Source organism: Rhinoderma darwinii, chromosome 11 (genome assembly GCF_050947455.1).
Source record: "Rhinoderma darwinii isolate aRhiDar2 chromosome 11, aRhiDar2.hap1, whole genome shotgun sequence".
Taxonomy (NCBI): domain Eukaryota; kingdom Metazoa; phylum Chordata; class Amphibia; order Anura; family Rhinodermatidae; genus Rhinoderma; species Rhinoderma darwinii.
Window position 1 is genome coordinate 96,300,672 of NC_134697.1, and position 27,474 is coordinate 96,328,145.

The 27,474-nt window shown below is 43.6% G+C and overlaps 2 protein-coding genes across 6 annotated transcripts in view; one reads left to right on the top strand and one right to left on the bottom strand.

Moving 5' to 3' along the window:
• LOC142663404 (uncharacterized) overlaps positions 1-27,474 on the bottom strand; it is a 47,560-nt gene that overhangs the window by 5,528 nt on the left and 14,558 nt on the right. Inside the window, exons 1-2 of one of the 4 annotated variants that reach the window (XM_075842016.1) lie at positions 14,071-14,160; positions 1,329-1,558 (exon numbers count right to left, since the gene is read on the bottom strand). In XM_075842016.1, coding sequence (XP_075698131.1) covers positions 1,329-1,509 — 181 coding nt within the window. In that variant the 5' untranslated portion in view covers positions 1,510-1,558; positions 14,071-14,160. Of the gene's footprint in view, positions 1-1,328; positions 1,559-14,070; positions 14,161-27,474 lie in introns of those variants that run through there. The other 3 variants (XM_075842015.1, XM_075842017.1, XM_075842018.1) reach the window with 3 other exon arrangements.
• LOC142663441 (gastrula zinc finger protein XlCGF48.2-like) lies at positions 1,447-13,606 on the top strand. 2 transcript variants are annotated; one of them, XM_075842094.1, is made up of 5 exons: positions 1,447-1,580; positions 5,146-5,275; positions 7,381-7,563; positions 7,658-7,784; positions 11,683-13,606. In XM_075842094.1, the coding sequence occupies exons 2-5, from the start codon at positions 5,204-5,206 to the stop codon at positions 12,687-12,689; spliced, it is 1,389 nt and encodes a 462-aa protein (XP_075698209.1). In that variant the 5' UTR covers positions 1,447-1,580; positions 5,146-5,203; the 3' UTR covers positions 12,690-13,606. The 2 variants fall into 2 exon arrangements, with proteins under 2 accessions (XP_075698209.1, XP_075698210.1); XM_075842095.1 differs by lacking the exon at positions 1,447-1,580 and adding an exon at positions 4,830-4,895.

The window sequence follows — 27,474 nt, forward strand, 5'->3', positions numbered from 1 at the left end:
TGTCGAATACGTATGTTAAAACAACAGCCGTCACGTGGACGCATGTATTTCAATGGGGCCGTTGTTTCAAGGGTCCGTTGTGTGAAGGGTCCGTTGAAAAATATTTTCTTCCGTTTTCACGGATCCCGCCATAGACAAGTCTATGGGGATCTGTGAAAACGGGTCCCACAAGCGTGAAACTCGGACGTGAAAAATGTCTGTATTTCATGTCCGATTTTCCCTACGTTCGTGTGAATAAGGCCTAAATAGGGAGTCGAGTACAGGGGGAGGTAGGAGAAATCACACGACCAGGCTATCAGTATAGAGAGAAAGGAGAGAATCCACGGACACTCTGCAAGGGAAATTGTGCGAATTCGCAAACCCCTCGGCATCAGTATCTGTCAGCACAAGAGATCCCTCATGGGCTGTAGAATTAGAAAGCAGTACTGGAATAAAGCTGTGCTGATACATAAGAGCTAATGAATGCCGAAGATTGCAAACCTCATACAAGGGGGTCTTAAAAGGAATAAAGATTGCAGCCTGAAAAGTCATACCGATTCCCCTTTAGAAGGCAATTTTTTACTTTTCTGTGCTGTAATTGCTGCATCGGCAGGTGACACAGCCACGCCTCTCTTTTGATATCTATTTAGTGCTATGCACCGATTGGCTGAAGCCGCAGTGATAAAGTCATCCCTTGGCAGTGATGTTCGATGTAAAGTGTGAGCTGAACCTTAAGGTCCTCCGGGACAGTCAGTTTGTGCCCGTTTTCAATACAGTATAGAGTGTATCTTTCTGTGTGCATGCTTTCTCCCATCTGTTTCAGTTACAATAGTACATTCTAAGGGCCTGTTCACATCTGAATTGGAGACTCCGTTAGGGACCTCCGTCTCAGATCCGCCAGAAATTAGAGGAAAAAATAGCGCAGCATTCTGCATTATTGTTTCCGGTACAACCACGGATACCCTGACAGAACCCATTAAAGTCAATGGGTTCCGCAGGCAGCGTCCGTTGCGTCCGGCATTCCCTTGTCCTACTCCTCTGACGGGATTGGTTATCACCCTTAACCGTAAGATTTAATTATTCTTTTTTTGTGTATGTCAAATGTGTGAAATTTGTCGTGGCAGCGAAAGGGTTAAACAGGCGGCAGGGAAAGGGTTAAACAGTGACTACGCCATATGTTTAGAATTGTATAGCCAATGTGATGAGTTCATTAGTTGGGGGTGTGGCCTGTAGATATTAAGGGGTGGGGCTTATATCTAAAAAATATCGCCGACGACACCTCCCTGCAGGGTGATAATAAGGTGAGACGTTAGTCACACACAAGTACATGGAGGATATATGAGGATTACCCGCTAGATAAAGGCTCCCGACAATGTCTGTCTTCACCTCCCTATCTCCTTCGCTCCGCTGCTCGTCCCTGTCGTTGTCAACAAAACACTGCCGGAGTATGCGTTCCAAATACCGGAAGTAGAAACCACGACCAGAGGATACCGCGGCCATCTTGTTGTAGCCTTGTGTGAGCAGGGTCATTGGGCGGGGCTACGACTGACTGCTTCCGGTTCAACCTTCCGCTCCTAGTCTGCGGGTAACAGGGAGAGCAGGTTAGTCATGTGATCTATATATACAGTATATATCTACTACATACATACAGTCCTCATATACCCCGGATATATGTGTATACTGCTCATCCTGCTCTTTATATACCTCCTATATGTGTGTATACTCCCCTACCCTGCCCATATATATATATATATATACAGTATATATGTATATATATATATATATATCATCCCTGTCCTTATATACAGCCACTAGATGTATAGCTAATCTATGTATGCACTCCTCATCACTGTCACTATATCCCCCCCCTAGTACAAGCATGATATATTGTGTACGTATATACAGAGGGTATGTATGGATTTTTGCTTTGTATTATGTCTCGTTCTGTCGCTTCTCCTGAGGTGTCCTTATTCCCAACGATATAACGATTCTGGAACATCTCCTCTTAGAACTCTGCGTTGTGTCGTCCCTCTGTTATTCCTCCTGGAAAAATGTATGAATGAATGAATGAATTGACAGGTGGGCGTTACCATTCTCCTTGTTGATAGGGTGTGTCTGGTACTGTCAGCAGCGATTGGACAGTGTGTAGAGACACGCCCCATTGACAGGGGAATGGGAAATAGGCAGTTTTTAATTAATTTAAACATTGCCAGGAGGAATAACAGAGGGGCTCTAGAATTACAGGATACAAGTGATTAGTAAAGCAGAAATGTCACGAGAGGTGATAGGTCCTCTTTAACCCCTAAAGGACACAGATATTTTGGAGCTTGAAGGGATTTTCATGGACTCAGTATATGTCATCAATATCAGATGGGTGGAGTCCAACTACTGACACCCTCCACTGATCAATAGGGCCACGGCACTCTGGTGAGCGCTACAACCTTATTGTTTACCTGGCACAGCGCCATTCATTTGGTAGTGGCTGTGTCTGGTACTGCAGTTCCCTGGAATGAGCCGCAAAGAGCTGCAGTACCCGACACAGCCACTGCCAAGTGTACGGAGCTGTGCCTGGTATACCTCCGACAGAAGGCACCAATGTATCCCACTGTATAGTCATACAGTGGGATACGTCTCCCCAACTCCCCAGGTACAGCGCTACTTTAATCAATGAGCCCGGGGAAGTCCCTGACATCACTGTCCATATATGGACAGTGACGTTATGGGCCTTGTAACACGGGAATCCTCAGCTAAAGCGTCGGCAATGCTCTGGCCAGGGATTTCGCTCCTAGAGGGATCCCCTACTGTCAATGTCCATATATGGATAGTGATGTCAGGGGCTTACAACTACGGAGTCTCCGACCAGAGCATCAGAAGCGCTCCGGGACTGGAGGAGCCCCTGATGTCACTGTCCATATATTGACAGTAACACCAAGGGCTTCTCTAGTCCCGGAGTCCTCGGCCAGAATGCTGCTGATGCTCTGGTCGGGCAGGCTGTCTATTACGCTTTGCCTTTGTTAGGACTCCAGATGTCATTGTAACCCATTGCCCTCCCCCATGGCACTTTGCAGGAATGACCTCCCGCCATCTTTGTAAATGTACGGAAATGTTTATTTTCCTAATCTGTTTTTATAACCTATTGTATATAACTTTATTTTAATTTTCTGTGCATGAATTTTGAGCATCCATCTTGCTTGCCTTGTTCCAGATGTGAACAGCAGTTCTGAGATTTGCTTTACAGCAGTCATATGGATATAAGAAAACCATATTGACTTTTATGGGAGAGTGTTGTGGGCATGCTCTGTCACTGCACAGGGAGGGGGAGGTAGAGAGCTGTGTCCATCGCCTATTGTCAATGGTGGATCCTGTGTTATCTGTATATAGGTGCTACCTGTCAGTGTAATCCTACCAGTGATGATAATGAGATGATACTGAGTAGTGATCTCTACAGAACAGGAAGGATCATTCTATTATAAATGGTGGATCCTGTGTTATCTGTATATAGGTGCTACCTGTCAGTGTAATCCTACCAGTGATGATAATGAGATGATACTGAGTAGTGATCTCTACAGAACAGGAAGGATCATTCTATTATGAATGGTGGATCCTGTGTTATCTGTATATAGGTGCTACCTGTCAGTGTAATCCTACCAGTGATGATAATGAGATGATACTGAGTAGTGATCTCTACAGAACAGGAAAGATCATTCTATTATGAATGGTGGATCCTGTGTTATCTGTATATAGGTGCTACCTGTCAGTGTAATCCTACCAGTGATGATAATGAGATGATACTGAGAAGTGATCTCTACAGAACAGGAAAGGTCATTCTATTATGAATGGTGGATCCTGTGTTATCTGTTTATAGGTGTTACCTGTCAGTGTAACCCTGCCTGTGATGATAATGAGATGTATGCTGAGAAGTGATCTTTACAGAACAGGAAAGGTCAGTCTATTATGAATGGTGAATCCTGTATTATCTAGTGTTATGTGTATATAGGTGTTACTGGTCAGCGTAATCCTGCCTGTGACGATAATGAAATGATCCTGAGAAGTGATCTCTACAGAACAGGAAGGGTCAGTCTGCTATGAAAGGTGGATCCTGTGTTATCTATATATAGGGGTAACCTGTCAGTGTAATCCTGCCTGTGATGATAATAAGAGGATGCTGAGAGGTGATCACTACAGAACAGGAAGGATCAGTCTATTATGAATGGTGGATCCTGTGTTATCTATATATAGGTGTTTCCTGTCAGTGTAATCCTGCCTGTGATGATAATAAGAGGATGCTGAGAGGTGATCACTACAGAACAGGAAGGATCAGTCTATTATGAACGGTGGATCCTGTGTTATCTATATATAGGGGTAACCTGTCAGTGTAATCCTGCCTGTGGTGATAATGAGATGACTGCTGAGAAGTGATCTCTACAGAACAGGAAGGATCAGTCTATTATGAATGGTGGATCCTGAGTTATCTATATATAGGTGTTACCTGTTTATCATATGCTGCACAGACCTTTCTCTGGCTTCACCAATCTTTGATTTAGCAATAGAAGTGACTCCTTTTATTCTCAATGTAATGTTATACTAGGCTCAGGACACAAAATTAAAGATAAATTGAGACACATTTTTGATTTAAGCATGGAACTTTGAACAACGGTGAGGCCCAGACATCACCATGTCCTAGTTGGGGAGAAAAAAGTTGAGAAGCCCTTCTGTAGCGTGCTCGCTGGTTGGTGACCCGCTGCTGGTCTATGGTCTCGTCTGCTTTCTCTGAGGCTGGGCAGTGCTAGTTTGAGCATTATGAGATTCATATTCTCCATATTGCCTTTGTCTTCAGAGCCTGTGTGGTCGGATCGAAGGAGAAATCAGGCAAAAAAAATTCTGACGGCCATATGGTCGGCTAAGGGGAATACACGGTACGTTTATCCAGGGCAAATTGGTGTGATGGCTTGATGGCAGTGTGGTACCTCCTGGCGTTGCAAGTACTTTTAGCATAGATGGGTGTCCCAAATAAGCAAGGGTGGGGTCCAGTAGTGTTGTGGGTTTAAATAGTCTGGGGACAACCCTCTGTAGACACCCATCGGGAAGCAACGGAGTAAGAGACAGGATATGCAAGCGTGTGGTGTGACACATACTGACTAATTCACACTCCTTTTGTTACTACAGGTGGGAACTATCTGGACATCACAATTGAAACAAGGGGGATCCCATCAAGTCGTAGAAGATGGACAGAGGTCAGATCCCTGACCGGATCCTAAACCTCACCCTGGAGATTATCTACCTGTTGACTGGAGAGGTGAATATTGTGGAGATTATGACTAGTGGCCTGACTATTAGTTTTCTCAATGAGAGGGACTACCGAGATTTGGGATTTGAAGGTCCATGAGGTAGAGAAAATCTGAATTTCACAGGCCCGAATGGTGGATATTACTGTAAGAAGGTTTTGTGCCACCACTGGAGGATGTGAGGACTAACACCAGAATGAAGAAGGTCATTATTTATTTTACTGCTGGACAAGAATCCTCATCATGAGCCGTAGGACGTCGCCGCATCAGGACGAGCATACCCGTCCTGCTTTCCGCACGGGCTCAGAGAATGTGCCTGTGCGATCAGGAGCAGGGCCACGGCTGTAATACACAGCCACTGCCCCGCTCTATTGGCGGAGATCAGAGAATACGTTGATCTTCGTCTAAATCAGAGCTGATTGTAGCATTCAAAGGGACAGAGTGAGGGGGGGATCCCACTTTGATCGCATCACAGGGAATCCCTATGATGCGATGGAGTGACATACCATATATGGGCAGACAGTCCATTGAAGGACCCCAGGGCTGTTTGACCATATTTCCTGTACTGAGTTCTGTCCTAACAACTGCCTGTGTACTATCAATATATAAATATATTCCAGTATATTATAGTTAAAAAATTAATTTCAAAATGTAAAATTCCCTTATGGGATTAGAAAAAAAAAAAAATTAACTGAATAAAAAAAAAAGGAGATATGAAGAAAAGATCAGTAGATAAAATACACACAATGCACATTTTTTAACAATAAATAAACTTTAAATATAAGTCCAAAAACATAAAATAATAAACACATTTTTGGTATCGTCACGACCGTAGCAACTTGCACGATAAATTTATAGCATCATTTATGAGGATCGGTGCATGTTGTAAAAAATAAATAACTGAAAACTCCAGCGGAACTGCTTTTTTTCTGTATTTTTCCCAAGATATAAATTGAACGATAATGTAAATGTACCAAAAAATGTCACCTTCATAAAGTACAACTTGTCCCGCAAAAAAGTCTCCTACTGCTACGTCGAATAAAAAATAAAAAAGTTATGATGGCTGGCATGCCAAGAGGAAAAAAAAATCAAAAACTTGTTCTGGTCCTCTAGGCCGACCAATCAGCATCATACACTTCTCTTCATTCCAGCCCAGCTTGATCCACAGCACAGCGTGATCTCGCGAGATCATGCTGTAACGTCACTTCCTCCCGCAGGTCCTTCACCGGAGCGTTTGGGCACCTTTTAAAAAATGAATGTGCTTGTCTATAGGGAGTTTTCTATACTTACCTGCACACTGAAGCTGCTGCAGATTCGAGTTAACCTTCTTGGACGGCTGGAAGTGATGTCTATTGACTCTTCCGACGCTCCGGTGAAGGACCTGCGGGAGGAAGTGACGTCACAGTGTGATCTCGCGAGATCACGCTGTGCTGTGGATCAAGCTGGGCTGGAATGAAGAGAAGTGTATTATTATATGCACGTAGAAAGAACAAAAATTTTGGAATTGGGTATCTACTTAGAAAGTTTACCAATATTCGTCACCGACAGCAATCGCGCCTGGTAGGGTATCGAAACACTTATTGGTCCAACATTGTAAAAGGACGATTCCGCCCATATAGTCGGGCCTTTTTCAAGCTATGTGTATAGATCGGAAGGTCATTTTGTTTTGAGATCTTGGATCGACACATTTTTTGATACCACACGGAGTGCTGTCGTTGACGAATACTGGAATCATGTAGGACCGGAGCGGGTAATCCGGGGAAGGTCGACATGACAGCAGCCCCGGATGTTGACATTGGTACTGCGCCTTGTTTACAGATCTCACGGTAGCCACTAGGGATGAGTGAACACCACAGGTGAGATACCTGGCTGATGAAGGGTCTGAACATGGAAAGTCTTGGGTTTTATGAAAACGTAGTGGGGTATGGAGATGATTGGATGTGTGGACGGTGAACGTGGAGAGGAAAGTAACCTCGGAAGTCAACTCAGACCAGATATAAGGAAAAATAGTCAAGAGGGGATTGGTTTCATGTAAGGATCTTCATCCTATGGGTGGGTAGATATAGGTTTTTCTTCTTTTTAGTGTTTTTGTTGATTTTTTTTTTTTTAATTTTAGGATTATATTGTTGTTAAGAAGTCCTCTGACCAAACTGGAGATAGTAGTGTTTCCGATGAATTCAGTGTGAGAACCCAAAGCTCTATCGCAGTACCTCCTACTCACTCACTGATCCATGAGAGGAACAACGATCAGAAGATCCTAGACCTCACCAACAAGATCATTCATCTGCTGACCGGAGAGGTGAGAGGGCTTCTCCAACATTATACATTAAGACCAAGAAAGATGTCTGGATAATTGGTTAATGACGACCTTATTATTATTTTCGTGGTGTCAGGTTCCGAGAGGAGATGAAGACGTCACTTTAAATTTCACCATGGAGGAGTGGGAACGTTTAGGGCGCGACCCAGTTAGTAACATGGACATGATGATTATGGAGAACCACCAAACACTAAGTTCACTGAGTAAGATTATATGTTCTTACATGTAGAGTCTATGTCTTTAATGTATTTATGCTTAACCCCTTATGGACGCAGCCTCGTTGGAGCTTTAACCTCTTCAAGACCCCAGAATTTTGTTTTTGGGTCACCACATTTTTTGTTTTTACCAGGACGTAGCTGCACGAGGGCTTGTTTTTTGCCCCATGAGTTGTATTTTTCAATGGCACATTTAACTTTTTGATTATATATTTTTTTAACCCTTTCTGGGAGGGAATAGAAAAAACATCAATTCCCCCAACTTTTTTTTACGTTGTAAATTTTGCCCCGTTCACTGTGCAGGATAAATAACAAACTACTTTTAGTCTGTGGGTCAATATCAAATATGTCTTGTTTTTTTTTATGTTTTACTACTTTTGCACAATAAAAGCTAATTTCATGGAAAAAAAATATGTTTTTTTTATGTAGCTGAGTTCCATCAGCCTTAACCTTCTTTTTCCACCGATGTGGCCATATGTGGACTTGTTTTTTGCGGGATGATTAATATTTTTTAATAGAACCGTTTTGGGCTAAATAATTCATTGACTTTTATTATTTCTCGTTAATCATTGAACACAGCACCATGGGTTTATGCTCCTACCACTAGGAGGCGATACTGGCTGGTTCAAGGTTACTGAGGATGTGACCCCCTGCATGCACCCATAGAAGACAAAGGGTAAGTATGTTCCCATCCCCCTTCTTTTTTTTTTTTGTCTGGGGAAGTGCTGTGAGTCCCCTTCTCTAGGGGCTGGTATTATTGGGTCGTGATTCCTTTTCTAGGAGTTTACCCCCTACTTTCGCACCTCTGGTCCTTTGATGGACAAGCTCCGTTTTTGAAATTTTCAGCGTTCGCATCGCTTGTTCCGCGGTCAGTGAGGCCTGGCTTTTTAATTTAGCCCCGGCTTGTGTCTAACCTAGGCCACAGTTGTTTCCTCCATTTTTGGTCAACCCCTGGCCTTTTAGGTGTCTTTTTTCAGCCAATGGCCTTCTTCCACGAGTCTTCTCTTGATTGGATGAAGACATTCTCAGGAGGCTGCGCTTACGTCTGTAGGACGCTGGCGTCCTCCCCTCACCGGCACCACTTTCCAAATGGGCTTGAGAACGTCCGCTTTGTTTCAGTTCATTTTCTGTGGTCAGCCCGCCCCGGTCTTCATCTGCCAGGGCACACGGCTCCAAGGGTCTGGTAGTCCAGCCTTTTGGCTGTATTGTTTGTTCTTGTACTTCCTCAGGGATTTATTTTCTTCTCTAGACATTGCTGTTTGTTTTCTGTCATATCTTCTCTGTTAGCAGGCAGCCTGGCTACTTTTTATGCCTGTGGCAGTTGTGATAGAAAGTTTAAATTGTGGCCAGCCTACCCCATGGTGCCCTCAATGCATGCTATCCAGGACCCCCAGATGATCCCTCCCTTGAGGCTGTAGCTCCCTCTGAGTGGATAATGTCTTTTGCTCAGGTCCTAGTGGACATTTCCAGACTATCCCAGTCCATGGTTTAGTAATTGGAGCGTTTGCCTTCCCAAATTTCGCCCTACTTCCTTTCGTTTGGTTAATACTCAGTCTACTTTTCGCAGTAGACCCCCATAAAAGGAGCAGAGGTGCCTTAGGCAAGTCTCGTTCTTCGTCAAGCTCTTTCCAGGGGGGTCCCATTGCAGTCTATAATGATCAGGTTGCCTCCATGGTGGATCAGTCTCTTTCCTCACATTTGTATTCAGAGTCATAATAGGAATCGCAGTTGCCATCTGCTATGCAGGCGTTAATACGTGCGGTAAGAGACACCATTAGTCTAAAAACCCCATCTCCCCCTCTGAGGAGGAAGCACCATTGCACCACAAGCTATGTTTCCCGAGCCATAGCAAATTGGAGAAATGATTAACTAAGGAGTGGAGACATCCGGACAGGCGGTTTGGTGTTTCTAAACGCGCAGATACTTTGGTTTTATTTTTCAGGAGAATTTGGTTTCATTGTGGTCTGTAGCTCCTTCTGTGGATCCGCCTATTGCTCCACTCCCGGAGTTCTCAAGAGGGAGGGCGTTCTCACGATTCTGGTGGCTCCAGACTGGCCCCACCGGGTTTTGTATGCAGATCTAGTCTACCTTCTCGCGGATGTGTCATGGCGTCTTCCGCTTCTACCTGATCTTCTTTCCCCAAGGTCCGCTATTCCACCCCACTTTACTTTGCATTTAACGACGTGGCTGTTGAAGCCGAGATTCTGAGGGCCCAGGGTCCGTCTGAGTTAGTGATGTAGACGATGTTAAAGGCCAGAAAACCTCAATCAGCCAAGATATACCACCGCACCTGGAAGGCTTCTTTCTGCTGGTGTGAATGCAAAAACGTCTATTTTATGACGTAGTCCTGTCCTTCCTTCAATCTGGCCTTAAACAGGGAATTGGTTTATCTTCCCTGAGGGGTCAGATTTCCGCTCTGACAATTCTTTTTCAAAGGACTTTAGCTTTTCATTCTCAGGTGAAGACATTTTTGCAGGGGGTTGCTCCGTTCAGACATCCCATTGAGCCTTGGGATCTTCGTTTCATTCTCGGTCCTCTTCAGGTTATTCCTTTTAAACCTTGCCGAAACATTTGACTGCATCTCCTTTCTTGGAAGGCAGCTTTTCTGGTGGCGAAGGTAGAGAACATACTTCTCCCCATTTCATCCGAGAGAGCAGACTTTCTATTGCCTTGATTTGATAAGAGCAGTCCGAATCTATCTGGCCGCGACAGAGCGTTTCGGCGCTCCGATTCTTTTTTCTTGTTATTCCTGAAGGTCCACACAAGAGTTTGGTGGCATCGAAGGCCACTATTGTGTGTTGGATTGACTCTGTGATTTTTGTAACCTATCAGTCCAGGGGTTAAGTTCCTCCCCTTTGGGTTACTGCCTATTCCACAAGGGCTGTTGGTGCCTCCTGGTCGGTCAGGCATCAAGCTTCAGTTGCTCAGTTTTGCAAGACTGGTTCCTGGGCTTCACACGTTCACCAAGTTTTACTATATTCATTTTTTGGCCTCTGCTGATGCCAGTCAGGGTTGAAGAATGTTGGCGGCCGCTGCATGTTAGGCGGGTCGCAAGACTGGATTTTTACTTAGTTTTTTTTCCGACCCTCTGGAACTGCTTTAGGACGTCCCATGATGCTGTGTCCCACAATGATCAATAAAAAAACAAGATTTTGGGCCCGGTACCTGTCGTTCTGACTCTTTGATTTTCTCCCGGGACCATGGACATGATTGTGGATTTTTTTCTTACTGCTTTCGTACAAAGCTGAATCAGCCAGTGTCTGTGGGAAGGGTATAACCTGCTTGAGCATAGCTCTTTCCTACCTAGTGTCACCTCCTAGTTGTAAGAGCATAAATCCATGGTGCTGTGTCCTCCAATGATTAACGAGAAATAATAAAAGTTAATGAATCATTTAAATGCAACCCAAAATGGTTTTATTCAAAAACATCCCGCAAAAAACAAGCCCACGCGTGGCTACATCGATGGAAAAATAAAAAAGTTAGAGGTCTTGGTCTTGGATTTTTTTTCCATGAAATGAGCTTACATTGTGCAAAAGTATCAAAACATTAAAAAAAATAGCTGGCAGTGCCATAGAGAATGAATGGAGCAGTTGGGCGCATGCCCGACCTGCCGCTCCAGTCATTCGGAGTAACGGGACCTCCATTCTCGTAATCGGTGGGGACCCAGTTGTTGGATCCCCACCGATCAACATGTTATCACCTATCCTGTCGTTAGGGGGTAACATTTAATCTTGGGACAACCCCTTTAAAGGTCACAGTCGGTCAAGCTCATTTTTGTGTCGAAAGCCTACGCATTTGACTCGTGAATAGTTGTTTTTTTGTGTTTGTAATTAGTTAGGTACTGGTTAGCTACTCACTAATATGATCAATCGTGTCTCTCCAATAGATCTGGGCGATTCACTTGACAAGGTGGTTTCCGAAACTAAAAACATGGTCAACATCAGTCCAATCAGACACTATCCAAACATGTGCAAGCCCCGGAAGAGGAAGGGACAGCCGGTGAGATACGTGGCCGATAACTCTGCCTCCTGTGAAGATGACAACCTTATAAACTCTGATGCAAGCACTGAACATGCACAAGATGAACACGTGAATATGGAAAAGGATCTTGATGCCAAAATTTACATGCGCTCGGAGCACACTCAGACAGATTTCACTCCAACTCCTGTTAAAGATGAGCCCAAGGACGGGGCTAAAGTTCCACAGTCGGACTTTGTGCGCATTGACTATGATTCCGTTTTCATTGCCAACCAAACTTCTACGCCTCAGGAAACTTCTCGGAAACTCTATGACTGCTCTCTGTGCGGGAAAACATTTACCAGCAAGTCCGGCATTGTTAAGCACCAGAGGATGCACTCAGGACGAGTAGTCTCCTGCCCAGACTGCGGAAAGGACTTCACCTGTAACTCTGAGCTGGTGGCCCACCAGAGGACACACACGGGGGAGAAGCCATTCCCTTGCCCTTCCTGCGGGAAATGTTTCTCCACCAACACAAACTTGGTAGCGCACCAGAGAATACACACAGGGGAAAGGCCATATTCTTGCACTGAGTGCGGAAAGTGTTTTACAAGCAGTTCAGATCTCGTCAAGCATCAGATAATCCACACTGGCGAAAAACCGTTTTGTTGTCCCGACTGTGGAAAAGGTTTTACCAGCAAATCTAACCTCGTTAAACACCAGCGAATCCACACGGGAGAAAGGCCTTTTCTGTGCTCTGAATGTGGCAAGGGCTTCGCCATCAAGTCTAATCTCATTAAACATCAGGTTGTCCATACTGGTGAGAAGCCATACCCCTGCCCCGAGTGTGGGAAGTGCTTCTCCAACCAGTCCAACGTTGCAAAACATCAAAGAACTCACTATGGGTTAAAGCGGGTTGCTGCCAAAGCTGAATAAAGTTTTATCATCCTGATCACAAGATGGGAATAATGTTGTCAGACAACCTTGAGAGACTATCGTGTCTTCCCTTGAGGCCCTTTTACACGGGACAATTATCGGGCAAACGCTCGATCATCGACTGATCGTATCGTTTATGCAGCATGAAATCTTATAGTTGTCGGCAGCACAGGGAATAAACGGAGAAATGTATGGGGACGAGCGATCGTAGTACCGTGCAAAGAAGCAAACGATCGCCGATCAACGAGCTGTCTCGTTGATCGGCGCTCATTTACCCGGCCCGTGTGAGAGGACCCTTATTCTAGTTCACTTGAAGATTACCACGTCTACTTGTCACAAAAGAGCTGAGCACACCTGTTCTCACTGTTGAAAATCGTTACCCGGTGCGCATTCCATATGGTTTTCCCCATTACTGTCCCAGCCTGAAGGCCTTCACTACAGTATTTTGCCATAAAGAGGTTACATAGGGTGTTAAACTGGTGAACAACATCTTCAACTAGACCAAGAGTAGTAAGAGATGTCATGATGGACAGAGTAGGCCTATAAATATTTTGCACACTCAGAAGGACCCCCGTTTTGCCAAAACAAAACTGCCCGTCTGTTACATGACACCCCCAAAAACCATGTCCTGGTTTTTCCTGCCTGTCCTGTCACTAGATCTCCTAGACATTGGAAGACCACTGTTGCCAAAAAGACTCCTTTCTGCTCGTCAGAAAAAAGCACTTCTCCCACAGACTGGCAATGCATGCTGGGAAACCAGCATACGAAGGAAAGCCGCACAACACTTTCCCTTCCCCCCGTAAAGCTTAATTTAATTATTGTATATGCTTAGAACATAAGTATATCTGTTAATATAGTGTGGATGTTCATTAATGCAGTTTAATAAAGTTCTTCTGCGTCTTTCTAATATTTGACAAGGGGTTAGGTGTCCTGTTCTGCTGTTATTGAGGTGATAGGTTGAAACATTACAAAGCTCGATGGGGGAAGATTAAAATATCACATCTATAGGGGTGTAGTTCCGGTCCCATTTAAGTGAATGGGACTGAGCTACTATCCCAGGCACAGCCACTATGGATGTGTGCGGCGCCACACCTGGTAAACAGTAAATGGATCGAGGTGGGTGCCGGGAGTCGAGCTCCACCGATCCGATATTGATGACCGATCCGATATTGATGACCAATCCCAAGGACAACCCCTTTAATAAAAGAGAAGACCCAGTCTGGTAAATGAGAATAACTACCCAGAGTTGTCCTCAGATTTTCGTCTTACTATGAGCAGAGAGAAACTCTGTTGCACAGTAAGGTTATCATTCCAGTTACAAATTCTCCGACACGGCCGAGCACTTGTACCAGCTCGACACTATACGGACAACCAAACTTACCCTTCTAAGGCTGTATTCACATCTTCCGCAGATTTCGTGCATGCACGGCGGAAATTGACGGTCCCCATTGTAAGCTAAGAGGTCCTGTCTGGATTTGTCCTTGGATCTAACTAATTGCAAAGGATGAAATCCACACTAGAATTTACATGATTCAGAGTCTAAAATCCACAGCATGCCCTGAATTCCGCGTTGATTTTTCCCGCTACGTATGGATAGGGTTTTGAACATCCCATCTACATGCAATGTACTGTATTTGTAGCGGTTTTTCAGTGTGCAATCTGCACCAAAAATGTGGGATGTGTGTAGTGGGTACCGCGGGAGACGGCTCCTAACTCTGTAGGTCTAGCTGCCTGTCATGGATGAGGGGAACTGAGTGGTGCCGTGTTTTCCCGATGTATGACATTATATCAGATCACACAGCTGGGTCTAGTTACCAGGAGCCGCCACGGTTATGGCCTAAAAAATTCCATATAAGCCAAACATCTCGTCTTATTACAGGTAGGAAAGGTTGTGGCCACTACCCAGAACCGGTGACTACATACGTGTCACATGGTCAGGTTTTCTATACGTGCCACATACATGGTCGGGTTTTGTATACAGGTCACATACATGGTCGGGTTTGGATATGTGTCACATACATGGTCGGGTTTTGTATACGTGTCACATACATGGTTGGATTTTGTATACGTGTCACATACATGGTCGGGCTTTGTATACAGGTGACATACATGGTCGGGTTTTGTATACAGGTCACATACATGATCGGGTTTTGTATACGTGGCACATAGATGGTCGGGTTTTGTATACGTGTCACATACATGGTCGGGTTTTGTATACGTGTCACATACATGGTTGGGTTTTGGTACGTGTCACATACATGGTTGGATTTTGTATACGTGTCACATACATGGTTGGGTTTTGTATACGTGTCACATACGTGGTTGGGTTTTGTATACGTGTCACATACATGGTCGGGTTTTGTATACATGTCACATACATGGTCGGGTTTTGTATACGTTTCACATACTTGGTCGGGTTTTGTATACGTGCAACATACATGGTCGGGTTTTGTATACAGGTCACATACATGGTTGGATTTTGTATACGTGTCACATACATGGTTGGGTTTTGTATACGTGTCACATACATGGTCGGTTTTGTATACGTGTCACATACATGGTCGGGTTTTGTATACGTGTCACATACATGGTCGGGTTTTGTATACGTGTCACATACATGTCGGGTGTTGTATACGTATTACATACATGGTCGGGTTTTGTATACGTGCCACATACATGGTCGGAGTTTGTATACGTGTCATATACATGGTCGGGTTTTGTATACAGGTCACATACATGGTCGGGCTTTGTATACGTGTCACATACATGGTCGGGTTTTGGATCCGGGTCACATACATGGTCGGGTTTTGTATACAGGTCACATACATGGTCGGGTTTTGTATACAGGTCACATACATGGTCGGGTGTTGTATACGTCTCACATACATGGTAGAGTTTTGTATACGTGTCACATACATGGTAGAGTTTTGTATACGTGTCACATACATGGTTGGGTTTTGTATACGTGTCATACATGGTCGGGTTTTGTATACGTGTCACATACATGGTCAGGTTTTGTATACGTGTCACATACATGGTAGAGTTTTGGATAGGTGTCACATATATGGTCGGGTTTTGTATACGTGTCACATACATGGTCGGGGTTTGTATACGTGTCACATACATGGTCGGGAGTTGGATACGTGTCACATACATGGTTGGATTTTGTATACGTGTCACATACATGGTTGGGTTTTGTATACGTGTCACATACATGGTCGGGGTTTGTATATGTGTCACATACATGGTCGGGTTTTGTATACGTGTCACATACATTGTTGGGTTTTGGTACGTGTCACATACATGGTTGGATTTTGTATACGTGTCACATACATGGTTGGGTTTTGTATACGTGTCACATACATGGTTGGGTTTTGTATACGTGTCACATACATGGTCGGGTTTTGTATACGTGTCACATACATGGTCGGGTTTTGTATACGTTTCACATACTTGGTCGGGTTTTGTATACGTGCAACATACATGGTCGGGTTTTGTATACTGGTCACATACATGGTTGGATTTTGTATACGTGTCACATACATGGTTGGGTTTTGTATACGTGTCACATACATGGTCGGGTTTTGTATACGTGCCACATACATGGTCGGGTTTTGTATACGTGTCACATACATGGTCGGGTTTTGTATACGTGTCACATACATGGTCGGGCTTTGTATACAGGTGACATACATGGTCGGGTTTTGTATACAGGTCACATACATGGTCGGGTTTTGTATACGTGTCACATACATGGTCGGGTTTTGCATACAGGTCACATACATGGTTGGGTTTTGTATACGTGTCACATACATGGTCGGGTTTTGTATACGTGGCACATACATGGTCGGGTTTTGTATACGTGTCACATACATGGTCGGGTTTTGTATACGTGTCACATACATGGTCGGGCTTTGTATACGGGTGACATACATGGTTGGATTTTGTATACGTGTCACATACATGGTTGGGTTTTGTATACGTGTCACATACGTGGTTGGGTTTTGTATACGTGTCACATACATGGTCGGGTTTTGTATACATGTCACATACATGGTCGGGTTTTGTATACGTTTCACATACTTGGTCGGGTTTTGTATACGTGCAACATACATGGTCGGGTTTTGTATACAGGTCACATACATGGTTGGATTTTGTATACGTGTCACATACATGGTTGGGTTTTGTATACGTGTCACATACATGGTCGGGTTTTGTATACGTGTCACATACATGTCGGGTGTTGTATACGTATTACATACATGGTCGGGTTTTGTATACGTGCCACATACATGGTCGGAGTTTGTATACGTGTCATATACATGGTCGGGTTTTGTATACAGGTCACATACATGGTCGGGCTTTGTATACGTGTCACATACATGGTCGGGTTTTGTATCCGGGTCACATACATGGTCGGGTTTTGTATACGGGTCACATACATGGTCGGGTTTTGTATACAGGTCACATACATGGTCGGGTGTTGTATACGTGTCACATACATGGTAGAGTTTTGTATACGTGTCACATACATGGTAGAGTTTTGTATACGTGTCACATACATGGTTGGGTTTTGTATACGTGTCATACATGGTCGGGTTTTGTATACGTGTCACATACATGGTCGGGTTTTGTATACGTGTCACATACATGGTAGAGTTTTGGATAGGTGTCACATATATGGTCGGGTTTTGTATACGTGTCACATACATGGTCGGGTTTTGTATACGTGTTACATACATGGTCGGGGTTTGTATACGTGTCACATACATGGTCGGGTTTTGTATACGTGTTACATACATGGTCGGGGTTTGTATACGTGTCACATACATGGTCGGGAGTTGGATACGTGTCACATACATGGTTGGATTTTGTATACGTGTCACATACATGGTTGGGTTTTGTATACGTGTCACATACATGGTCGGGGTTTGTATATGTGTCACATACATGGTCGGGTTTTGTATACGTGTCACATACATTGTTGGGTTTTGGTACGTGTCACATACATGGTTGGATTTTGTATACGTGTCACATACATGGTTGGGTTTTGTATACGTGTCACATACATGGTTGGGTTTTGTATACGTGTCACATACATGGTCGGGTTTTGTATACGTGTCACATACATGGTCGGGTTTTGTATACGTTTCACATACTTGGTCGGGTTTTGTATACGTGCAACATACATGGTCGGGTTTTGTATACAGGTCACATACATGGTTGGATTTTGTATACGTGTCACATACATGGTTGGGTTTTGTATACGTGTCACATACATGGTCGGGTTTTGTATACGTGTCACATACATGGTCGGGTTTTGTATACGTGTCACATACATGGTCGGGTTTTGTATACGTGTCACATACATGTCGGGTGTTGTATACGTATTACATACATGGTCGGGTTTTGTATACGTGCCACATACATGGTCGGAGATTGTATACGTGTCATATACATGGTCGGGTTTTGTATACAGGTCACATACATGGTCGGGCTTTGTATACGTGTCACATACATGGTCGGGTTTTGCATCCGGGTCACATACATGGTCGGGTTTTGTATACAGGTCACATACATGGTCGGGTTTTGTATACAGGTCACATACATGGTCGGGTGTTGTATACGTGTCACATACATGGTAGAGTTTTGGATAGGTGTCACATATATGGTCGGGTTTTGTATACGTGTCACATACATGGTCGGGTTTTGTATACGTGTCACATACATGGTAGAGTTTTGGATAGGTGTCACATATATGGTCGGGTTTTGTATACGTGTCACATACATGGTCGGGTTTTGTATACGTGTTACGTACATGGTCGGGGTTTGCATACGTGTCACATACATGGTCGGGAGTTGGATACGTGTCACATACATGGTTGGATTTTGTATACGTGTCACATACATGGTTGGGTTTTGTATACGTGTCACATACATGGTCGGGGTTTGTATATGTGTCACATACATGGTCGGGTTTTGTATACGTGTCACATACATTGTTGGGTTTTGGTACGTGTCTCATACATGGTTGGATTTTGTATACGTGTCACATACATGGTTGGGTTTTGTATACGTGTCACATACATGGTTGGGTTTTGTATACGTGTCACATGCATGGTCGGGTTTTGTATACGTGTCACATACATGGTCGGGTTTTGTATACGTTTCACATACTTGGTCGGGTTTTGTATACGTGCAACATACATGGTCGGGTTTTGTATACAGGTCACATACATGGTTGGATTTTGTATACGTGTCACATACATGGTTGGGTTTTGTATACGTGTCACATACATGGTCGGGTTTTGTATACGTGTCACATACATGGTCGGGTTTTGTATACGTGTCACATACATGGTCGGGTTTTGTATACGTGTCACATACATGGTCGGGCTTTGTATACAGGTGACATACATGGTCGGGTTTTGTATACAGGTCACATACATGGTCGGGTTTTGTATACATGTCACATACATGGTCGGGTTTTGTATACAGGTCACATACATGGTTGGGTTTTGTATACGTGTCACATACATGGTCGGGTTTTGTATACGTGGCACATACATGGTCGGGTTTTGTATACGTGTCACATACATGGTCGGGTTTTGTATACGTGTCACATACATGGTCGGGCTTTGTATACGGGTGACATACATGGTCGGGTTTTGTATACAGGTCACATACATGGTTGGATTTTGTATACGTGTCACATACATGGTCGGGTTTTGTATACGTGTCACATACATGGTCGGGTTTTGTTATACGTGTCACATACATGGTCGGGTTTTCTATACGTGTCACATACATGGTTGTATTTTGTATACGTGTCACATACATGGTCGGGTTTTGTATACAGGTCACATACATGGTCGGATTTTGTATACAGGTCACATACATGGTCGGGCTTTGTATACGGGTGACATACATGGTTGGGTTTTGTATACGTGTTACATACGTGGTCGGGTTTTGTATACGTGTCACATACATGGTCGGGTTTTGTATACGTGTCACATACACGGTCGGGTTTTGTATACAGGTCACATACATGGTCGGGTTTTGTATACGTGTCACATACATGGTCGGGTTTTGTATACGTGCAACATACATGGTCGGGTTTTGTATACAGGTAACATACATGGTTGGATTTTGTATACGTGTCACATACATGGTTGGGTTTTGTATACGTGTCACATACATGGTTGGGTTTTGTATACGTGTCACATGCATGGTCGGGTTTTCTATACGTGTCACATACATGGTTGGATTTTGTATACGTGTCACATACATGGTCGGATTTTGTATACGTGTCACATACATGGTCGGGATTTGTATACGTGTCACATACATGGTCGGGTTTTGTATACAGGTCACATACATGGTTGGGTTTTCTATACGTGTCACATACATGGTTGGATTTTGTATACGGGTGACATACATGGTCGGGTTTTGTATACGTGTCACATACATGGTCGGGTTTTGTATACGTGTCACATACATGGTCGGGTTTTGTATACGTGTCACATACATGGTCGGGTTTTGTATACATGTCACATACATGGTCGGGCTTTGTATACGGGTGACATACATGGTCGGGTTTTGTATACAGGTCACATACATGGTCAGGTTTTGTATACGTGTCACATACATGGTTGGGTTTTGTATACGTGATACATACGTGGTTGGGTTTTGTATACGTGTCACATACGTGGTCGGGTTTTGTATACGTGTCACATACACGGTCGGGTTTTGTATACATGTCACATACACGGTCGGGTTTTGTATACGTGCCACATACATGGTTGGATTTTGTATACGTGTCACATACATGGTCGGGTTTTGTATACAGGTCACATACATGGTCGGATTTTGTATACAGGTCACATACATGGTCGGATTTTGTATACGGGTCACATACATGGTCGGGCTTTGTATACGGGTGACATACATGGTCGGGTTTTGTATACAGGTCACATACATGGTTGGATTTTGTATACGTGTCACATACATGGTCGGGTTTTGTATACGTGTCACATACATGGTCGGGCTTTGTATACGTGTCACATACATTGTCGGGTTTTCTATACGTGTCACATACATGGTTGGATTTTGTATACGTGTCACATACATAGTCGGGTTTTGTATACAGGTCACATACATGGTCAGATTTTGTATACAGGTCACATACATGGTCGGGCTTTGTATACGGGTGACATACATGGTCGGGTTTTGTATACAGGTCACATACATGGTCGGGTTTTGTATACGTGTCACATACATGGTCGGGTTTTGTATACGTGCAACATACATGGTCGGGTTTTGTATACAGGTCACATACATGGTTGGATTTTGTATACGTGTCACATACATGGTTGGGTTTTGTATACGTGTCACATACATGGTTGGGTTTTGTATACGTGTCACATGCATGGTCGGGTTTTCTATACGTGTCACATACATGGTTGGATTTTGTATACGTGTCACATACATGGTCGGATTTTGTATACGTGTCACATACATGGTCGGGATTTGTATACATGTCACATACATGGTCGGGTTTTGTATACAGGTCACATACATGGTTGGGTTTTCTATACGTGTCACATACATGGTTGGATTTTGTATACAGGTGACATACATGGTCGGGTTTTGTATACGTGTCACATACATGGTCGGGTTTTGTATACGTGTCACATACATGGTCGGGTTTTGTATACGTGTCACATACATGGTCGGGTTTTGTATACATGTCACATACATGGTCGGGCTTTGTATACGGGTGACATACATGGTCGGGTTTTGTATACAGGTCACATACATGGTCGGGTTTTGTATACGTGTCACATACATGGTCGGGTTTTGTATACGTGTTACATACGTGGTCGGGTTTTGTATACGTGTCACATACGTGGTCGGGTTTTGTATACGTGTCACATACACGGTCGGGTTTTGTATACATGTCACATACACGGTCGGGTTTTGTATACGTGCCACATACACGGTTGGATTTTGTATACGTGTCACATACATGGTCGGGTTTTGTATACAGGTCACATACATGGTCGGATTTTGTATACAGGTCACATACATGGTCGGATTTTGTATACGGGTCACATACATGGTCGGGCTTTGTATACGGGTGACATACATGGTCGGGTTTTGTATACAGGTCACATACATGGTCGGATTTTGTATACGTGTCACATACATGGTCGGGTTTTGTATACGTGTCACATACATGGTCGGGTTTTGTATATGTGTCACATACATGGTCGGGTTTTCTATACGTGTCACATACATGGTTGGATTTTGTATACGTGTCACATACATGGTCGGGTTTTGTATACGTGTCACATACATGGTCGGGTTTTGTACACGTGTCACATACATGGTCGGGTTTTCTATACGTGTCACATACATGGTCGGGTTTTCTATACGTGTCACATACATGGTCGGGTTTTGTATACGTGTCACATACATGGTCGGGTTTTGTATACATGTCACATACATGGTCGGGTTTTGTATACGTGCCACATACATGGTCGGGTTTTGTATACGTGTCACATACATGGTCGGGTTTTGTATACAGGTCACATACATGGTTGGATTTTGTATACAGGTCACATACATGGTTGGATTTTGTATACGTGTCACATACATGGTCGGGTTTTGTATACGTGTCACATACATGGTCGGGCTTTGTATACGTGTCACATACATTGTCGGGTTTTCTATACGTGTCACATACATGGTTGGATTTTGTATACGTGTCACATACATGGTCGGGTTTTGTATACAGGTCACATACATGGTCGGGCTTTGTATACGGGTGACATATATGGTCTGGTTTTGTATACAGGTCACATACATGGTTGGGTTTTCTATACGTGTCACATACATGGTTGGATTTTGTATACGGGTGACATACATGGTCGGGTTTTGTATATGTGTCACATACATGGTCGGGTTTTGTATACGTGTCACATACATGGTCGGGTTTTGTATACGTGTCACATACATGGTCGGGTTTTGTATACGTGTCACATACATGGTCGGGCTTTGTATACGGGTGACATACATGGTCGGGTTTTGTATACAGGTCACATACATGGTCGGGTTTTGCATACGTGTCACATACATGGTCGGGTTTTGTATACGTGTCACATACATGGTCGGGCTTTGTATACGTGTCACATACATTGTCGGGTTTTCTATACGTGTCACATACATGGTTGGATTTTGTATACGTGTCACATACATGGTCGGGTTTTGTATACAGGTCACATACATGGTCGGGCTTTGTATACGGGTGACATATATGGTCTGGTTTTGTATACAGGTCACATACATGGTCGGGTTTTGTATACGTGTCACATACATGGTCGGGTTTTGTATACGTGCAACATACATGGTCGGGTTTTGTATACAGGTCACATACATGGTTGGATTTTGTATACGTGTCACATACATGGTCAGGATTTGTATACGTGTCACATACATGGTCGGGTTTTGTATACAGGTCACATACATGGTTGGGTTTTCTATACGTGTCACATACATGGTTGGATTTTGTATACGGGTGACATACATGGTCGGGTTTTGTATACGTGTCACATACATGGTCGGGTTTTGTATACGTGTCACATACATGGTCGGGTTTTGTATACGTGTCACATACATGGTCGGGTTTTGTATACGTGTCACATACATGGTCGGGCTTTGTATACGGGTGACATACATGGTCGGGTTTTGTATACAGGTCACATACATGGTCGGGTTTTGCATACGTGTCACATACATGGTCGGGTTTTGTATACGTGCAACATACATGGTCGGGTTTTGTATACAGGTCACATACATGGTTGGATTTTGTATACGTGTCACATACATGGTTGGGTTTTGTATACGTGTCACATACATGGTTGGGTTTTGTATACGTGTCACATGCATGGTCGGGTTTTCTATACGTGTCACATACATGGTTGGATTTTGTATACGTGTCACATACATGGTCGGATTTTGTATACGTGTCACATACATGGTCGGGATTTGTATACATGTCACATACATGGTCGGGTTTTGTATACAGGTCACATACATGGTTGGGTTTTCTATACGTGTCACATACATGGTTGGATTTTGTATACAGGTGACATACATGGTCGGGTTTTGTATACGTGTCACATACATGGTCGGGTTTTGTATACGTGTCACATACATGGTCGGGTTTTGTATACGTGTCACATACATGGTCGGGTTTTGTATACATGTCACATACATGGTCGGGCTTTGTATACGGGTGACATACATGGTCGGGTTTTGTATACAGGTCACATACATGGTCGGGTTTTGTATACGTGTCACATACATGGTCGGGTTTTGTATACGTGTTACATACGTGGTCGGGTTTTGTATACGTGTCACATACGTGGTCGGGTTTTGTATACGTGTCACATACACGGTCGGGTTTTGTATACGTGTCACATACACGGTCGGGTTTTGTATACGTGCCACATACACGGTTGGATTTTGTATACGTGTCACATACATGGTCGGGTTTTGTATACAGGTCACATACATGGTCGGATTTTGTATACAGGTCACATACATGGTCGGATTTTGTATACGGGTCACATACATGGTCGGGCTTTGTATACGGGTGACATACATGGTCGGGTTTTGTATACAGGTCACATACATGGTCGGATTTTGTATACGTGTCACATACATGGTCAGGTTTTGTATACGTGTCACATACATGGTCGGGTTTTGTATACGTGTCACATACATGGTCGGGTTTTCTATACGTGTCACATACATGGTTGGATTTTGTATACGTGTCACATACATGGTCGGGTTTTGTATACGTGTCACATACATGGTCGGGTTTTGTACACGTGTCACATACATGGTCGGGTTTTCTATACGTGTCACATACATGGTCGGGTTTTCTATACGTGTCACATACATGGTCGGGTTTTCTATACGTGTCACATACATGGTCGGGTTTTGTATACATGTCACATACATGGTCGGGTTTTGTATACGTGCCACATACATGGTCGGGTTTTGTATACGTGTCACATACATGGTCGGGTTTTGTATACAGGTCACATACATGGTTGGATTTTGTATACAGGTCACATACATGGTTGGATTTTGTATACGTGTCACATACATGGTCGGGTTTTGTATACGTGTCACATACATGGTCGGGCTTTGTATACGTGTCACATACATTGTCGGGTTTTCTATACGTGTCACATACATGGTTGGATTTTGTATACGTGTCACATACATGGTCGGGTTTTGTATACAGGTCACATACATGGTCGGGCTTTGTATACGGGTGACATATATGGTCTGGTTTTGTATACAGGTCACATACATGGTCGGGTTTTGTATACGTGTCACATACATGGTCGGGTTTTGTATACGTGCAACATACATGGTCGGGTTTTGTATACAGGTCACATACATGGTTGGATTTTGTATACGTGTCACATACATGGTCAGGATTTGTATACGTGTCACATACATGGTCGGGTTTTGTATACAGGTCACATACATGGTTGGGTTTTCTATACGTGTCACATACATGGTTGGATTTTGTATACGGGTGACATACATGGTCGGGTTTTGTATACGTGTCACATACATGGTCGGGTTTTGTATACGTGTCACATACATGGTCGGGTTTTGTATACGTGTCACATACATGGTCGGGTTTTGTATACATGTCACATACATGGTCGGGCTTTGTATACGGGTGACATACATGGTCGGGTTTTGTATACAGGTCACATACATGGTCGGGTTTTGTATACGTGTCACATACATGGTTGGGTTTTGTATACGTGTTACATACGTGGTCGGGTTTTGTATACGTGTCACATACGTGGTCGGGTTTTGTATACGTGTCACATACACGGTCGGGTTTTGTATACATGTCACATACACGGTCGGGTTTTGTATACGTGCCACATACATGGTTGGATTTTGTATACGTGTCACATACATGGTCGGGTTTTGTATACAGGTCACATACATGGTCGGATTTTGTATACAGGTCACATACATGGTCGGATTTTGTATACGGGTCACATACATGGTCGGGCTTTGTATACGGGTGACATACATGGTCGGGTTTTGTATACAGGTCACATACATGGTTGGATTTTGTATACGTGTCACATACATGGTCGGGTTTTGTATACGTGTCACATACATGGTCGGGTTTTGTATACGTGTCACATACATGGTCGGGTTTTGTATGTGTCACATACATGGTCGGGTTTTCTATACGTGTCACATACATGGTTGGATTTTGTATACGTGTCACATACATGGTCGGGCTTTATATACGGGTGACATACATGGTCGGTTTTGTATACAGGTCACATACATGGTCGGGTTTTGTATACAGGTCACATACATGGTCGGGCTTTGTATACGGGTGACATACATGGTTGGGTTTTGTATACGTGTCACATACGTGGTTGGGTTTTGTATACGTGTCACATACATGGTCGGGTTTTGTATACATGTCACATACATGGTCGGGTTTTGTATACGTTTCACATACTTGGTCGGGTTTTGTATACGTGCAACATACATGGTCGGGTTTTGTATACAGGTCACATACATGGTTGGATTTTGTATACGTGTCACATACATGGTTGGGTTTTGTATACGTGTCACATACATGGTCGGTTTTGTATACGTGTCACATACATGGTCGGGTTTTGTATACGTGTCACATACATGGTCGGGTTTTGTATACGTGTCACATACATGTCGGGTGTTGTATACGTATTACATACATGGTCGGGTTTTGTATACGTGCCACATACATGGTCGGAGTTTGTATACGTGTCATATACATGGTCGGGTTTTGTATACAGGTCACATACATGGTCGGGCTTTGTATACGTGTCACATACATGGTCGGGTTTTGTATCCGGGTCACATACATGGTCGGGTTTTGTATACAGGTCACATACATGGTCGGGTTTTGTATACAGGTCACATACATGGTCGGGTGTTGTATACGTGTCACATACATGGTAGAGTTTTGTATACGTGTCACATACATGGTTGGGTTTTGTATACGTGTCATACATGGTCGGGTTTTGTATACGTGTCACATACATGGTCGGGTTTTGTATACGTGTCACATACATGGTAGAGTTTTGGATAGGTGTCACATATATGGTCGGGTTTTGTATACGTGTCACATACATGGTCGGGTTTTGTATACGTGTTACATACATGGTCGGGGTTTGTATACGTGTCACATACATGGTCGGGTTTTGTATACGTGTTACATACATGGTCGGGGTTTGTATACGTGTCACATACATGGTCGGGAGTTGGATACGTGTCACATACATGGTTGGATTTTGTATACGTGTCACATACATGGTTGGGTTTTGTATACGTGTCACATACATGGTCGGGGTTTGTATATGTGTCACATACATGGTCGGGTTTTGTATACGTGTCACATACATTGTTGGGTTTTGGTACGTGTCACATACATGGTTGGATTTTGTATACGTGTCACATACATGGTTGGGTTTTGTATACGTGTCACATACATGGTTGGGTTTTGTATACGTGTCACATACATGGTCGGGTTTTGTATACGTGTCACATACATGGTCGGGTTTTGTATACGTTTCACATACTTGGTCGGGTTTTGTATACGTGCAACATACATGGTCGGGTTTTGTATACAGGTCACATACATGGTTGGATTTTGTATACGTGTCACATACATGGT